This window comes from Pteropus vampyrus, unplaced genomic scaffold (genome assembly GCF_000151845.1).
Source record: "Pteropus vampyrus isolate Shadow unplaced genomic scaffold, Pvam_2.0 Scaffold109, whole genome shotgun sequence".
In the NCBI taxonomy this organism is placed as follows: Eukaryota; Metazoa; Chordata; class Mammalia; order Chiroptera; family Pteropodidae; genus Pteropus; species Pteropus vampyrus.
The window spans coordinates 6,315,898-6,334,373 of record NW_011888890.1 but is presented as its reverse complement, the minus strand read 5'-3'; the positions used below and the strand labels follow the sequence as shown (position 1 = coordinate 6,334,373).

The window sequence follows — 18,476 nt, the reverse complement described above, 5'->3', positions numbered from 1 at the left end:
CAATTACTTGAAAGGTTAAAAATAGACTAATCATATGACCCAGAACTTCTATTCCGAGGTATATATAACAAAAGAATTGAAAGTCCATACAAAAACTTGTATACAAATGTTCATAGTGGCATTATCCATAATAATGAAAAAGTAAAAACAATCCAAATGTCCATCAACTAATGAATGGATAAACAAAAGTCATACAACGGACTATTATTCAGTCACAAAAAAGTGAAATTCTGATGAACTTTGAAACGATTATGCTAGGTAAAAGAAGCCAGACACAAAAGAACGCATTGTATATAATTCCATTTACATGAAATGACCAGAATAGACAAATCCACATAGATAGAAAGTAGTTGCTAGGGGCTGTGGGAAGAAGAGAATTCAGAGTGACTGCTAATGGGTATAGGGTTTCTTTGGGGGCCTATATTTGTTTCCTAGGGCTGCTGTAACAAGTTACCAGAAACTTAGTGGCTTAAAATAACTCAAATTTATTTTGTTACCATTCTGGAGAAGAGAGTCTAAACAAGCATTCTGAGGCTAAAATCAAGTTTCTCTCTGGAGGCTCTAGAGGAGAATCTATTTATTTGCCTTTTCTAGTTTCTGGAATTATCCTGCAGTTTTGGGCTCATGATGCCTTCCTCACATCACATCACCTTTTCTCCATCTGCTTCCGTTGTCACATCACCTTCTTCTTCACCTTCTATAGTCAAATCTCCCTCTGTCTTCTTCTTATAGGAACACTTATAATTACATTTAAGGGGCCACCCAGATAATCCAGGATAATCTCCTGTTCTCAAGACCCTTAATCACATATGCAAAGTCCCCTTTATTATACAGGGTAACACTTACAGGTTCCAGAGATGAGGACCTGGATATCTTTGGGGGCTGTTGTTCAGCCCACCACAGGGGTGGTTTAAAGCACTCTGGAATTTGATAGTGGTGGGCAATGCACGACTTTTTGAATATACTAAAAAGCACTGAATTGTACACTTTAAAAGAGTAAACTTTATGATATGTGAATTACAAAAGAACTGTTATTTTCTTTAAAAGACACTTGTCAGAATATAACTCGTACGTGGTTCAAAACAAAAGACATAATTTGTAAGTGGCGCTTAGGCATTGACTTGAAGAAATGAAGAATTCCATAAAGCCAAGGTTAATCGTGCTTCATATAAACCTTTCGACAATCCGCACCTGGAATCAGCATGTCTAATAAAATGATGGAACTAAATATATAAATATATATGTGTTACATGTATATATTACATATATATACCTTTTAAATCTATTTAACTGATATGCAAAAACTGCAATGGATAGGCATATTCTAATAAAGGATAGGAGATGCTACAACCAGTCTTAATTATAGACTCCCACTCTTCCTAATACCTGGCTGCTATAGGTGACAACGTGATAATCTGATGGAAGTGTAAGAAAAGAAACCATCAATACATATATTAAATATTACTAAAGCTTAATTTCTCTTTTTAAGATAAATAAGAAATATTCTAATATTTCATCCCATAGCTCATGGGTAGACTTACACACAGACCACGTTAGAGACTGCTGCTCTTGACAATGGTCCCAAACTTCACTGCACATCCAAGTCACTGAGGAACTCATTAAAAAATAGAGAACAGAGGTGTCATGTCTAGAGATTCTAATTCAGTAGCCCAAACTACCCACAAACTTTTGAAGACCCTACTCTATACACTAAAAATCATTTCCACTCATTTTTCTATGAATTCCATAACTTGGATAAAGGAGCTATGTCAAACAAGTAAAAGAGAAGAAAATAAACTCCAACTGAAGTTAAGTGTAATATAAAGAAACAAAGGGAATGGCATTCTTTTGTTTGACCTTGTATTTCACCCTCTTCACATCAACGTCATATGGCCCTGTCAATTGCTTAAGCAAGTAAATTGCTCAAACAACTACTTACATAAGTAGAGGCAATGTACCATGGCTCTAAAGCAAAAATAATCGTACTGTGGAGAACATCTTGTTCATTACTGCTGAATTAGAACCTAGGGCAATACATTACAGTGTGCTAATGTGAGAAGAATTAAGTCCAGCTTCTAATATAAAAGCTCAAAAAACAGAGAACAAGGCTTATATGATATGAAGTCATCTAAATCATAAAAGACAAGTAATGTACACTCAAAATATTAAAGTCTTTAGTATAATATACAACTAATAGTACAATCCACAGACCCTAAAAAATGCCTTTCTGTCAGCTGTGAAAAGTCTCTTAAACTTGAAACTAAATAACCTTAAAACAAAATGCATATATCATCTTCTTTAAATACTGCTGCTGGATTTGTTCGCATATTAGAGGCATTCTGAGTAATTCAGTTCCTATGCAGAGACTTATCAAATTCTGCTGTCTTAATTCCAAATATTCCCTAAGCAAGTTAACTGCCTTTTACTAACAAGTGATTTTAGTCATCTAATCAAGGTGAAGTCTAATTTGGAAATATTCGTGTTTCCAGAAATGAGTCTCTTAGTGATACTTTATGCTAGGCAAGGAGAAGGTGAGATACTTCCGTTCTTAATGAACGCATTATATAACACAGAGATGAGCTTAAGCACCACAGATAATTTTATTTTTGATAAAAAAAAAAATTCTAGGTCAGTTAAAGATATGTGCTGAATAAAATATTTTTAAAAACAGATTAGTTTCTTGGAAGGTATCAAAACGACACTTTCCGATCTCAAATCCACAAAGCCATTCAAACTATTAATGCCATTTAGTCTACTACACTCCTTCAATGATTCTCTCTCTATACCCACATCCCCATTTACCTCCCAAAGAAAAACTCACCCCTTGTATAAGCTTAAACCAATATATTTTATTCTCTGGAATCGCAGAATGGCACACAATTAGCATCATTTTAGTCATGTCATTATTTCCAGCTCAGTGGCATTTATTCAGATGAGCACAATTTGCAACCTCTGAGCCCAGCTCTTCTGATGTTAACTGGCATCATTAAAACCCTCCCAGTGTCCAACTCGTTTGATCTTTTAAAGAATGCCCTGGGTCTGTGACTGAGAGCCGGAAACTCCTGGCTGGAAACCCTGAACGGCGTTCATGTTCGGTCACAGACTACTCACATCAGTTAATAATCTTTACAGACCATGATTCCAATACAAGAGAGAAAACTCTTCACATAAAAATTCTTTAAACACAAAATTAACAAAAAATTGGATTAAAATAATTAATGTACAGAGAGCAGGAGCAGCTCCTTAATGTTATAACTTCAAAAGTTAAGATTATAAATTTTTCAGAATAAAGTATCTTAAAAGGGCATAGCAAATCTGGGCATGGGAAAGGGCAGACAGCAGAGGAAAGAAGATTGAAGTACAAAAGCAAAAACAAGAAATTTGAAGAGCTGCAATTCAAAATTTTCTATTATAAGTTTTGACATAGTGCTCAATTCACATGATCTCCAAATGCTTTCTTTAAAAAATTAAAAACAACCAATTAAAGAATACTGGGAAGTGTAATTCTTTCCTATTTAAAGGAAAAACCACAATATTTTCATTTTCCCACACATTTCACACATGGCTTATGTGTGAATAGTATTCCATTATAAGAACATACCATAGTAAGCTAAAATATTATTTTGAAAATTAAAAAAAATATTTAAAAATCTACTTACAGAATGACAAAGTAAATGTTATAATATCTACAAATGTTTAATAAAAGGCAAGTTCCTGCTGTCCTTTTAAAGTTAAAAATAAGGCCAAACTACAACTTTCAACTGCGAAAAGTCATTGTATAGTACATAAAAAGCTCAGCATGGAAATAGATTCAACAAATGTACAAAAAGCGTTTTCATGTCTAGGAAGAACCGAAGGCATCAAAAAACATGTCCCAACTACAAATAATGTAGAGCTCAGTTAGAAAAGACCAGCAAATTCCTTCTATAGTGCATAGCAAGTTAAACTTAATCAACTCCTCTGCAAGGTTGAACAGGCAACCCACCTTTAAATGTCCCCACAAACAAAACGTAAGAACAACAAAAGAGGTTCCAGTGTAATAAATACTGAATCCACAGTAGGCGACAGAATCCTTACTGTACACAGCTGAGAAAACCTGCCATGGGACAATGGATCACATTTCCATATTAAATTATATTTATCACGCTGAAAAATGCTTAAACAAAATACAGGATTTCTATTGGTTATTTGTACACCATGCTCACTCTCTAAAACCTTCCAAACCTGCTGAGTCCCATTGAAAACCGTTCCCACCCCATGGTGCTCAGAGGGAGCTGCTAGACAAAGGGTTGGGATGATGGGAGAGGGCAGGGACAACTACCTTCCCCTGTGATTTCAGAAAATAAATCAATAAAAGAGGATAGAATAGCCAAAACATAACCTTGGCATAGGGTATTTCCGGGAAAATCACTGCTGTGACAAATGGCCTGTAGTGAACTCTTCCAGCGGTCAAGAATCCCCAGGAAAGGCCCCTCCCCTGCTTATCCATGCTCAATTGTACAATACTCTGCTTTGAAAATATAACACCCTCTTGGAGCTGGGCAAGATGAAAGAGCTTTTCTTCATGATCCTGAAACGCCTATTAATTTTTGCTACAACAGACTCACAGCTGATTAAGAAAACAGGGTTAACCCTGCCTTCCATTCCCATCTCAAGACTTAAGAGTGAAAATGTTAAAGTGAATGAGCACTCTTTCACTACAACGTATCGATTTTCATTTCTGCACTTTTTCTCCTCCAGCCTTAGGCATTTGTTTAGACTTGAAGTTCTTTTCCTCACTGAAACATCAGTAACAATGTTATTAGATTTCTATGCAGTTACAGAATTCTTTTTCCAAGTTATTATGACTTACTCACTGCCACTCAGAGCACAGGTTTAGAAATCAATGACTGAAAGAGCAAAACTTAAACTGTCCCCAAAGTACACTCACACTTTTATCACAATTGGTAAAGCAACATGAAAGAGTGGAGGAAAAAGCACAGAATTATGGTTAAACCAAAGAACACTCAAATCTCCATGTAACCACATTTCTATAGCAATTTGGATGTTAGACTTCCTATACTCATCAGCAAGATTATCGCAAAGTTTAATACAGGATATAATGGATGCCAAATAGAGTAACTAACTTGAAAAAAGTAGCTTCTATAGTTTTGGTTTTTTAAAGTATAATAATAACATAATACAAAAAGTATAGATCTTAATTATACAGTTTGGTGAATTCTGACAAATAGACACAGTGCTGTAACCACCAAACTAATCAAGATATAGACCATGGAAATATTATGTGAGCCGCATATGCGATTTAAAATTTTCTAGTAACCACATTAAAAAAAAGTAAAAGGAGACAGATGAAATTAATTTAAATGTTTTAATAACCCAATATTTCTAAAATGTTATCATTTAAAAATATAAATGATTTTTTAAATATTATCAATGGCACATTTTACATTTTTTTCATATGAAGGCTTTGATCTGCTATATATTTTACACTTATAGCACATCACGATTTGAATTAGCCATAGTTCAAGTGTTTCCTAGCCACTTGCGGCTAACCGCTCCTACACTGGACAGTGCAGATTAGATCACAGTCCAGAAAATTTCCTCATGTCCCTTTCTAGTATATCCTCCTCTACTCTGCCCTAAGTCAACCACTGTTCTGATTTCTATCCCCATAGATTAATTTTGTCCATTCTTGAATTTCATAAAAGTATAATGTATGGATTTTTTTGTATGAGTGGCTTCTTTCACTGAGCATGTTTTTGAGATTCAACCATGTTGTCCCAAGTAGCATGGTTCAATCCTTTTTGTTGCTGAATAGCTTTCCACTGTACAAATAAACTAAGTAGCTTACCCACTGACCAGCTGATGGACATTTCAGTTGTTTCCAAATATGCTATTATCAATAAAGGTGAAAGAAATATTTTGTACAAGTCTTTTTGTGGACATGTTTTCATCTGCTCAAGTAAATACCTAGAAATGGAAATGTTGCATCATAAGGTAGGTTTATGTTCATCTTTATAAGAAACTGCCAAATACTTTTCCACAGTGGTTTTATCATTTTATATTCCCAACAATAATGTATGAGATATCCAATTACTTCACACCTCTTCCAACATTTGGTATTGTCAGTCTTGTTAGTTTCAGTGATTCCAGTGGTGTATACATTTCCCAATGATCAACCAGGTTGACATTTTTTCATGTGTTTACTAGCTAATCATATAACATCTTTTAAAAGAATGGCTGGGAAAAGTGATGGTAAAGTTGTTATGAAAACAGACAGACATTGTTTAAATGAAATTATTTGTAACTTTGAAATAAGGGGCACATTTTTAAGCACCACCTTAGCTAGGCAGATAATGTAAATCTAGAAGCCAAGGGGACTGCTGCAAGTACTCACTCATCTATAGGAAGCTGCTAACTGCTACTTAACACCAAGTGGTCACTGGCTTTTTCCATGTGGAAAAGCAGGCCAGGTACTACAAGAGAAAGTAGATATGTATATTTTTATTTTTAAATAATACTAGAGTTAATTTAAAATATTAATCCCATGACAATCAAACAAAATAGGCCATAAATTTTCAAACTTTGATTTACATAAACGTTAGTGGTTTTTATGAGGACAAACATCTTTAATATAGTAAACATTAAACCGTTCAGGATTGTTATTGATTACTGGTCAAAGATGACACCTATTGAGACAAGGGCTGGCAATCTACCAAAGGCAGATGACAAAATCATTTTGAGTGGCAAGGCAACAATATCCCAGATAAAGTTAAAAACAAACAATTAGCCAGGGCAGCTTCGCTTTCCTCTCTCCTAGCAACCCTCCTACATGACAGAATATATGTTATTGTATTCTTATTCTTAAATGACCATTCTCATTATGTATATTTTAGTTTTGAGGAAGAATGAAGGTAACAACTAATAATGCTTCATAGTTCTGCCTTCCTAGTAGTATCTGCATTATTTGGGGAGAGCAGAAGAAAGATGTATATTGGTGGGATGTAAAACAGTACAGCTTCTTTGGAAAACAGTCTAGCAGGTCTCTAGTGGTTAAACATTGGATTATACGACTCAGTAATTCCACTCTTAGATATATACCCTAGAAATATGAAACATATGTCCACACAAGAACTTGTGCATAAATGTTCACGACAGCATTATTCATTACAGCCCCAAAGTAGAAACAACCCAAATGTCTATCAACTGATGAATGGATAAATAAAATGCAATATTACATACAACACAATATTACTCAGCCATAAAAAGGAATGAAATAATGATACATGCTACGACAGAGATGAACCTTGAAAACATTATGCTAAGTGAAAGAAGCCAGACACAAAAGACCACTTATTGCATGAGTCCATTTATATGAAATGTTAGAAAGAGGCAAATCTATACAGAAATAAAATAGATTACTGGTTCCCTAGGGCTGGAGAGTATGAAGGACATGGAGTTTCTTTTGGGATGATATTGTTCTAAAATTGACTGTGGTAATAGATACATAACTCTGTGAATATTTAAAAAGCCATGGAATTGTACACTGTAAATGAGTGAGTTGTATAGTATGTGAATTATATCTCATTACAGCTGTTTACATAAACAAGAAAGAAAAACTAAAGGTACCGGTTAGTCGGAGTCTCCCTCTTCTAGTCCCAAATATTCTTTTCCTCTGCTGCTTGAGGTTTAGAGAAATATTCCTTTGATGTCTTATATCTCTCCTCTACACTATTTCTAAATTGCAAATATATTTAGTGTACTTAACACAATGTTCTCTCCTACTAGACTGTGAGCTCCCAGAAGGCCAAAAATGTCTCATAAATCTTCATATCCAAGGAACATTGCACAGCCCGGCTTACATTTTCAATATTTTTAAGGTTAACGCTTTTTGTGTTCTGCCTAGGGAGTCCTTGCCTAATGTTTGCTGTTGCAGTGGACACGGGGTTTGAAGGGGAATTGCACCGCCTCCTTTTCCCTTGCTCTCCTCACTACCTCTACTCATCAGAGGATGAATAAATGACAACTTGGCAGAACACTTCTGAAAGGCTGCCAACCTTCCTACTTGAACATCTCCTGGAACAAGCAACAGACTTTATAAGATTATGAGATAAATAGGATCCTTTCTACACTTACAACCCATAAATTCATAAAGCAAAAGAATGACAAAACATTTTAAAAGTATAAAATAAAAGCTAAAAAAATCTGAGGTATGGATTTAAATATGATCTCTAGTTAATGAGATGAATTTTAAAAGACTCAAACAATACACAAATAGTTTTATTTCTAGTTTTAAAGATAAAACTAATAAAAATAGATTCAACTTTTTATAATTTCTACTTCAAAGTCTATAATAGATTATTAAATCACTACCCATCCTTTCTTATTAATAACCTCCAAAACCCAAAAGCTAAACTTACATAGGGCAAATTCACTGTGAGGAAAGAACATTCAATTTAGACCTTTCTTTCCTTAATGACAGTTAGTAATCTTTGACCAGAAGGGATTCTGGGGTCCTTGTAACAAGCAGAATGATAAGAAGGAATGCTGTCCTAGACTCAATGTAGTGGTGACACAATTGAATTGTTCTTGCTAATAACAAATAATCTGCCAGAAACTTGAGTACAAATTGCTACATCCCACCTCCCTCTCATGTTCAGGTAGACATGGAGAGGTTATTTACTGAAAAAATAACCTACCTAGTTAATAAGATCGTATTCTTAAAATTCTGAAACATTTAGCTCAAGAAAATAATCCCAAAGAAAGGAAAAACTTTATATACGTAATTACTTCTTAAACTATTAATTACAAGGAAAGAAAAGTGGGAGGCAACTTAAAAATCCAATCAAAAATGAATTATTTGATTACTTAAGAGACTTCACTCAATGGAAAGTAATTAAGCCACTAAAATATGTAACAGCATCAAAAGTCTTTGTAGTAAAATATAAATAGAGAAGATGAAAACTGTAAAACATGTGTTTAAATAAAATATAATGAGAAGGGATATGGAAAAATTAAAATGCTTTTGTAAGAGGTTGATTAGAAATGCTAATTTTTTTTCATTATCCAAAGTAAATGTGATGATATAAACACCAAGTGTCTTTAAAAGAGGGATAAATACACTTTAATGCATCTTTAAAATAAAAATCTAAATATAATCCATAAAAACACTGAAAATTATTATTTTAGCTAAAAACATTTTTTCATTAAAATCTTTATGCAAAGCCTAAATATCATAAAATCTGACGCATTAGCCAATCACAAAGGAAATATAGTATAGGAAAAGAGTCCAAATATCATGCTCACAAAAAGATTTCTCCAATATCACAACATGACAAAATCAACTAAATACAAACGTGCATAGTGATATCATGTGAATTATATCTTAATAAAGCTATGTTTAAAACAAACAAACAAACATAGTGATTAAGAAATAGACTTTGAATGAGACAGACCTGAGTTTGAATCCTGACTTTATCACATTTTAGCTGGATGACTTTGGGCTATTATTTAATCTCTGTCAGCCTCCCAGATAAAACAGTAGCTATTACAGGGAGGGCTTTTTTAGTAATATTAACTGAGCTAATAAATATAATAATTATAGTATATATGCTTACTATATAGAAAGCACTCAGCAAATCAATAGATGCCTAATACTACTATTAGTAAAACATCTCTAATTTTTCCAGATGGAAGCATTCTTCTAATTTCATATGAAAACAAAGAAAATGTTGTCTATGGACAAAGTAGAATATATGTGTCTTCATCTGATATTTTTGTATGATTTCATAAGTTCTTTGTAGTAAAAGACCCATTTAAAAAAAAAGTTCATGATTTCCTTCACTTAGAAGCATGAGGACAAAATTGTTTTTCTAATCATTCTTGTAGAGACAAAATATAACTTGGCTGACAAGAAAAGTTAAAAGCAATGAAGAGAATATTTAAAGCATCTGAATTTCTCCACAAAGATATACAATGGTCAATAAACACAGGAAAAAATGCTCAATATCTTTAGTCATTACAGAAATGCAAATTGAAGCCACAGGAGATAATACTTCACACTCACTAGGATGGCTTAGTTTAAAAAAAAAAAAAAAAAAAGGCAGATAATAGCAAGTATTGCTGAGGACAAGGAGAAATTAGAACATGCATACTCTGCTGGTGGGAATGTGAAATGGCACAGCCATTTGAAAAAGAGTCTGGCTGTTCCTTACATGGTTAAACACAGAACAGCCATACGATCTGGCAATCCCATTCCTAAATTATACCCCTCAAGAATGAAAACATATGTCCATGCAAAAATCTGTACATAAATGTTCATAGCAGCACTATTCATAATAGCCAAAAGCAGGAAAAAACCCAAATGTCCATCAACTGATGAATGGATAAATAAAATATAGGATAGCTATACAGAATATTATTTGACCACAAAAAGAAATGAAGCATTAGTACATGCTACAACAGCGATGAATCTTGAAAACATGTTAAATGAAAGAAGCCAGTCACAAAAGACAATATATTGTGTGATGCTACTGATATGAAAAGTCCAGAATAGGCAAATCCATAGAGACAGAAAGTAGATTAGTGGTTCCCTAGGGCTAGAGGGGATTGGGCAGGGAGGCGGGGTGGGGATGAGAGTGAAAGGGTTCAGGATTTTTTAGGGAAGGTAATAAAATGTTCTAAAATTGATGGCTGTGTAACTCTGTAAATATACTAAAAACCATTAAATTGTATACATTAAATGGATAATATGATGGTATGTGAAATATATCTCAGTAAAACTTTTTTAAAAGAGATAATATTGCTCCTCAGAGCCGTAACCTTGTATTGAGTCAAAAAGAAGAAAATTAAGGCGAATGGGGCAAAAGTGATGAGATGAGAAAGCTGAATGGCAAAAATAAGGAAGAGAGAATGCAAGAATATTAATTTTCCTTTGAAAATGAAAAACCCTCAGCTTGAAGGCAAAGAAAACTATTTTTTTTCAATATGCATATTTTTCAAGGGAAAGAAGCCTCAGAATAACATAAGAACACTAGACTTGGATAGAATCTTGGGTCTAGTTCCCTTTTTTAAAAAAATTTATTAGCCATGTGACCTTGGAAAAGTGACTTAAATTGCTAGAGCCTCTGTTTCTTCTGTTTAAAATTAATCCCCATATCATAAAATGCCCCAAATCATACCAGGAACCCAAGAAATAGGAGCTATAATTTTTTAAAATTAGTTCGGCCTGAAAAGAAATTTGTAAGTCCTAAATCAGTAATATATCAAAAGTGTTAAGGAAAAAATGTTTCTCCTTTCCAATTCCAAAATGCCAAACTGCATTTTTATCTTTATGATCAATAAAGATTCCTAGAACTTCTTCAGATTTTTTTCTTTTTTAAGTAAAGCAACACCAAAGAAAACCATTTGGAAACACGATCTTCACCTTGACAGAGTTAGCATTTGAATGGAATCCACCCTCTCAACCTCTCGCTGGAGACCATGATAAATGCAGCAATTGCAGGCTTAAGCTGACCCAACCAAGGACAAATGAATTTCATGATAGTGACTTTCAAAACTGAAGAGTCCACTGTCAACCTTAAGAAAAAGAGCTCTTCTTATATACTTGTACACTTATTATACAAAGGCAAGGATGGTAAAACCCATTAAAATCCAATTTTGTATGGTTTTCCAACTGAGGTGTTTTCTTAAAGATAGAATTATTCAATTTATTCTTTTATCTTTACTGATTTTTAAAGTTTCATTGTCTTAGGTTGTCGTTCTGTATTCTTAATTATATTTGATAGTCAGGGATCTAAAGAGCAATGGATAGGCAAATCTCTACCAAATGCTCCTGGTAGACTTATAACTATGCTATTTTCATTCTTGAAACCCTTGGCAGCGATCAATGCTTCACACATGAAATCAATTAGAAGACAGAATAAACAGCCTCACCAGAATGCATGCTGGCTTCTGTGGATAGCATACTGGCAAAAAACTCCCCAAAAGATTAGCCCAAAATTAGTAAATCTGACCTGACAAGGGCCACTGTATTGAGTACATTTTACAACTTTAACACACATCATAGGACATAACAGCAGCCGTTTCACAACTAATGAACATACACAAAAGAAGCTTGGAAAGGCTAAAAAAGGAAGATATATTATTACCATCTAGGCTCATCAAGGGGGAATAGATTATATCTACTTATTTAGATGAATATAAAGCTATTCATTACCAAACATAAAAAAGAATATTTTTATTACCAAAACTAATAGTGATGCAATCAGTTTCAATAAATTCCACTACCCAGGACATATGTAATATCTATAAGGAAAACATGATAAATAACACTTATTTACCACTAGTAAGCATCAATAAAATAGTGGGCTCATCCTCTAGAGAAGAAAGATCGAAAACAGGGGATAAAAAAATAAGTATTCTTTATAATAAAATGATGTTAACTGATTGCTGGTATTGCTTTGATTTATCAATGCTCATCTTATCACAAAGAAAGATTTAAAGGGGTTAGCATCTATTTGTTAGACAACATTTTAGTTGAAGTTTCTTAAAAGTGAATTTTGATAAAAAATATTATATTGAACCTGGATTTTATAACATTAAAAGAGAGAAGGGGTGTAGAGAGAGAAACACAATGAGAAAAAGAAATGCCTTTAAACAAGCAAAGGATTATTAAAGTATCAAAATAAGAAATAGGATTTACTAAATAAAATACCTAAACATGATACCTCAATTCTTCTAGAGGACAATGGAATGTTAAAAGCAAGGTAGTTGCTATAGGCTGAATGTTTGTAAACTCTCCAAAATTCAGGTTAAAATCCTAATCTCCAAAGTAATAATATTAGGAGATGGGAGTCTTCGGAAGGTTTAGGGCATGAGGGTAGAGCTTTCGTGATTGTGATTAGTGTGCTTACAAAGAGACTCAGAGAGCTATCTTTCCCCTTCTGCTGTGTGAGATTACAGTGAAAAGACACCTGTCTATGAGAAAGACGGCCATTCATGAATCAGGAAGTAGGCGCATACCAGACACCGAATATGCCAGCACTTTGATCTTGGACTTCCCAGACTCCAAAACTGTGAGAAATAAATGTCTGTTAATAACCCAGTTTATTTTATTTTTGTTATAGCAGTACAAATGGATTCAGATAGTAATATAGTATAATAGTGAGCTCAAAATTATCAGTATGGGCAGTTGTTTGGATTGGGGGGGAATAGATTTGGGGCCAAATATTCAACAATCCAAAATGGACTCCTTTAAGTATAGAAAGAAGTACCAGGAGTCTCAGCAGTGAAGGAATAGGATACCATTTGGAGAAAGATATTAAGTCGCTATCATATGTTATGTGAGTTTTAGGAAAAAGATAAAAAAAAGTCTACTTAAACCTCCCTCATGGAACTGACTACATTTAATTGTATACCAATTTTATAGGAGCAAGTTCAACATTTAAAGAGCACCTATGTGAGCAGACATTATGTTAGGTGTTGTTTTGTGTATGTGATCTCATTTTATCATCATTTGAAGAAATAGAGAGTTTATTAATTAAAGAGAGTATATTAGTTAAAGGACACACAGCTAGTAAATGGTCTGTTATCAGGTTCAGTCCCGTGACTGCCTTAAAAAAAAGATGCTTTCTACCACACTGGGAAACATTTTTCATAGCTCCAGCACTAACTACAATGAATGGCATCCTAGAAAAATGGGACGAAAAAAATCAGTGCCACACTCTGAGAATTTCTTATTAATTAATAAGCATTAATAGACAATAGAGACTTATAGAGACAGCAGAGGGTGGACGGAGAACACAATGGAATTATAGACACAATAAGACAAAATCAATATTTTTTTAGGAAGAAAAAGTTAATTTCAGAAACAAGTTGATTTCTATTTGGAAAAAATAATAAAAAGGAAATACTCCACAATGCTAACAGCAGTCACCTTTTGGAGGTGAAAGTATAGAATTCATGTTCTCAAAGCTTCTGTTAAAAACAAGGTTTAGAATTATGATGAAAATACTATAATTACTAAAGTGACGCTTCCCGAATCCAGAAGACTGATTGAAGCAATAAAATACAAAAGTCCTTGGTTATGTGTAATATCCCCCTGCTGTAAGAGCCCCCTGTCATGAAACCCTAACAACCTTGCCAACTACTGGGCACTGAAAGCCCTGTGCTTAGCACACATTGGTTCGTGAACAGTAATGATGTTTCCTGCCTGCTAAAAATCAGTGGTTACTCAAAAGTACATTAATTTATTCTCATACCAAGATCTTGAGTAAATATCTAACCTCTGTTTGAGGTCTATTTTCTTCATCTATAAAATGATGTTATAACCCTATATTGCAGAGTTGTCAAGGAACCGAAATGAAAAGTGCTTAGCACAAGATGAGCACATAAACACTCGCTATAGTTCCTGCTTGTATTATTATATTCATTATCATAATATCAACCATAATTACCATAAGCGAAAAGAATTCTACTTAGTCTCATTCTTTAAAGTTATGTAGGTATGTTAACTCTATCAAAATTTTGATTAGGCCAGTAAATGATCTTTGATGTAATTACCACATTTCTCCAAAACAGTAAAGATTCTCTCTGCTGTGCTATAATTTTGGGAGTGGTCTAAAGTTCAGAAAATGATTTAAAGGCACAGTTCTAACATCGATCCATCCAATCTGATCAGTAGGAAGAAAGGATCCTTTGCCAGTCTTCAAGCTAACAATAATTTTTGCTGACTATAAAACTTCCGCTAGTCCATGCCAATTTCCTCACCTCATTTACTTACTTATAAGACTCTCTAATCACAAAACTAAGAAGCAAATGCACTCGGGAGTTCTATAAGCATAACTTTCCCTTCTATATTAACAAAAATAAATAACAGAATAAATAAGCCTCTAGAGAATGTCTATATAACCAGATGTTTCAAGACTCCTCTCTACAAATAATGTGTAAAGCAGAAGGTCTTGCTTCACTCTTTCAAACAAAAACTTCTGGGAATGAATATTTAAACTTTTAGTTATTTGACTCTAATCTTACATTCTTGTAGCTAATAAGCCTTGTAACTTATTTTCTTCAAAATTATACGGAACCATGAAAAAACACCTACCTCAGCTTGGCAGAGTGCATGAAGACCTTGTAACACCAAAGCTGCTGGACTAGCTTGATCGGGCTTGGTGCATTCATTCAACACCTGGGAAATAGCTGCCAACATATCTGCACCATGCTGATATGGCCTACAGGAAATGAAAGTTTAGAAACAAGATTACAGCCAAAGAACTATATTACCACTCCCAGGTCTTTTGCCTGAATAAAAAAGCATTAATGCCTTTCTTTACTCTTGTGCCTACTAAATGTTGACCCTCAAATAATAACAACCATGTGTTTTTCTTCAAATCTTTGCATCATCATTTCTACTATAACTTAAGGCTCAGTTTTGATATAGAAATATTATCCAAGAGAGAAGACACTTGTTAACAAAGTTTATTTTCTCTAATACATAAATTTTCTGAATTGACAAAATCTCAAGTCTACAGTAATGGTGAAAAGAGCTGACTTACCTTATTGAAATTATCAATAAAGACAGAACTACTCTCGCTGGGAGGATGCTCTGGTGTCAGACACTGACTACAAAAGCAGGGATTGAGGATGAGAAGATGATAAAAATAATAATATGTATTATAACTGACTGAGCACCTATCTCATGCCAGGCACTGTGCTGGATTCACTCACTCTTCTTCCTCCTTTCCCCCTCTACCCTATTCCACATATATTGTGCTATCCTCAGAATGCTTTTAACTGCATAAAGAAACACTCGGGTCCATCTTCTGCATACCTTGTAATCCCCCAGTGGTATAATCCTTTTCTCTAACAAAATATCAATTGACAAAATTACCTGACTGGATTCTATAGTTTCACTGTTGGGCAAATGCAAATCGTTTTCCAAAACTGGAAAAATCTGATGGATCTTGAGGTAACTAAAAGGAGCATTGAATAAGTTCTCAAGAGACTGATGTGGTTTGATATTTAACCTCTCCTGAGCTGCAGGTTTAAGTATGTAAAATTAAAATGTCAGCTAATAACCTTTCATCTCGAAAAATTTTTTCCTCACCAATACAAGATCATCCAAACTCTTAGGTCTTGAGTTACACGTATGCAAATTTTAGAGGTCATTTTTGTGTTGCCAAATGGCTAAAGCTTAGAAAAAGCAGTGGAACTGCTGAGGCTTAGATATAGCCTGATCTCAGATTTTTCTTGAAACAGGAATCATTCACATTATCGCCACCTGGGCCAACTCATTTCATTGCACAACTTCAGGAAGTACCATTAACAGTGTTGTCATTGACTAAGTGAGAACAAAGATCTCAGGAATTCTGCAGTGCAGCGGTTAAACAGATGAAACTGTATGATTACAACTAATTTCAAATATATCAAATCTATTTCCTTGGTAAGTATTTTTACCTTACCCTATTCAAGAAAAAAGAAACCTGGCAACGTGGAGCTTTACTTAGTGTTATTGCAGTCTTTATCACCTTTTACCTATTTATTAATCCATACTCTAGAACAGAAGAGTTGTCTCCCTAATATCTTCATGTCTTCCTAAACCTCAGAACATAAATAGGAATTAAAAAATCACTTCCTTCCTTATAATAATTTCCAATAATTAATTCCATGCAATGAGTCATGAATTAAAACTCCTTATAAAAATCAGGCATAACATAGGGAGAATATAAGAACAGTTTGACTACAATCCATCCTTAGGTTTCAGAGATTTATACAGAAAAATAGAAAACATATGTTTTATTACAATACTAAATTATTATCCAGAAAAGAATATAAATATCCCATAAAGCTAGATATAAGACTAGACCTGAAAAGACATACTTGCTTCTCAAAATTACTGTCTAATACTACTAAATTTTACAATTAGAAAACTTCAATTGAAAATTAATTTATTCTTACTCAAATATCCTCTGCCTATCTTTCCTAGCTTCTTGCTTGCAATAAAAAAATTAAATGCAAAATAATATAGCACGATATACATTCCCAAGGGTTAAGCACATCTTACCTTCGCTTACATATGTCTCTGATGGATGCTGCTTTAGCAATCAATTTCTCCCACTGGACCTCCTTACCCGCAGAGAGAGAGGGTACATCAGACATTGCCATGAAACGCTGCAGTTCAGGATAGACGCGATCCTAAGAAGGGAATTTCATAAAAAAGGTAATTTCCCCGCTTGAGTTGAATCATCATTATCTCCTTTTATGTAGCAATTTCACCTCCAAACCACATATTTGCATTGCAAATTATAATGTATTTCTTCTAATCAGCAAAGAAGAATGACGTTGTGATTGCTGGAGATTTTCTTACAGACCTGTATACTGTTCATTGTATAAAATAAGAAAAAAGTGGCTAAATCTCACCCTAATTACAAAGGCTTTTAATCACTTATAATCATATTTCTATTAATTTTTCCACACAAATGGAAAAATAAATTTCAGAATTTAAGAAATAAGATTATTTTCTATTCTCAGTTTCTCTGAGTAAATCACTACTAACTGGACACAGATTAAAAGCCTCATGTTAAATTGAAATTTCACAATGCAATCATTGATGCTACTCACTAATACTACTATATCAAAGTACTGTCACGCATAATGACAAAATTAGTTTTTTACACCGAAAGAAACATGTTTAATACTCACACAAGTGTATATCTTAGCTTACCTGCTTTTCCCACAAAGATGTCAATAAGCGCAAAGTGACAGCTCTTAGTTGTGGAGTAGTTCCAAGAAGTTGGATTACTCGTAGAATTTGTCCAACGCACACCTAGAAGACATTGAAGAAATTTAAGTTTCATAAATGTAAATTTAGATAATCCAATGTTACTGAAATAATCTAAATACCTCTTATTATAAAATAAAGGCCTAAATAGAAGCTTATTACAGTATTTCTAATCCTCTCAAAGGTTGGGGATAGCTTTGGGAGGGGAGAGCTAGCAACCCTGGGAATGTAAAGACCTTATTTCTGGTATCACTAATGGGGAAACTTATAAAAATGATTTAAAAGAATTACTTCTTAAATACTGTAATAAATATTTTAGACCCAACAAGGGAAGTAGTGATCATAGCAAAATTATCTAAATTTCATATAATACCAAGCAAAATTCAATGTATTATTCATGCCTCATTCTCCTTTTGCTCCCAAGTAAGTTGGTTAATATACGAACCTTGTGAACACCAAGTGTAGGTAAAGTATATAAGATATCATTGTATAATATAGGTTCCAGTGGTCTTCCTAATTTGAACATCAAAACTGGAATTAAATTTGGTACCTAAAATAAATTTTAAAACATATTAATATGATTCTAAAAGAAATTAATCTATAAAGCAATCATTATTTCATTTTTCTTTAAAATAGTAATATAAATACATACAAATTAGAAGACTAAAAAATGTCAGAAATTTGTTAATGGTAATTC

The 18,476-nt window shown here is 33.7% G+C and overlaps 1 protein-coding gene across 3 annotated transcripts in view; it reads right to left on the bottom strand.

Moving 5' to 3' along the window:
- The window catches only part of FOCAD (focadhesin), a 270,313-nt gene that overhangs the window by 135,853 nt on the left and 115,984 nt on the right, over positions 1 to 18,476 (bottom strand). For all 3 annotated transcript variants that reach the window (XM_023533725.1, XM_023533726.1, XM_023533727.1), the window contains exons 12-15: positions 18,225 to 18,329; positions 17,723 to 17,824; positions 17,063 to 17,193; positions 15,104 to 15,230 (exon numbers count right to left, since the gene is read on the bottom strand). In XM_023533725.1, the coding sequence (XP_023389493.1) occupies positions 15,104 to 15,230; positions 17,063 to 17,193; positions 17,723 to 17,824; positions 18,225 to 18,329 (465 nt within the window). The remainder of the gene's footprint in view (positions 1 to 15,103; positions 15,231 to 17,062; positions 17,194 to 17,722; positions 17,825 to 18,224; positions 18,330 to 18,476) is intronic.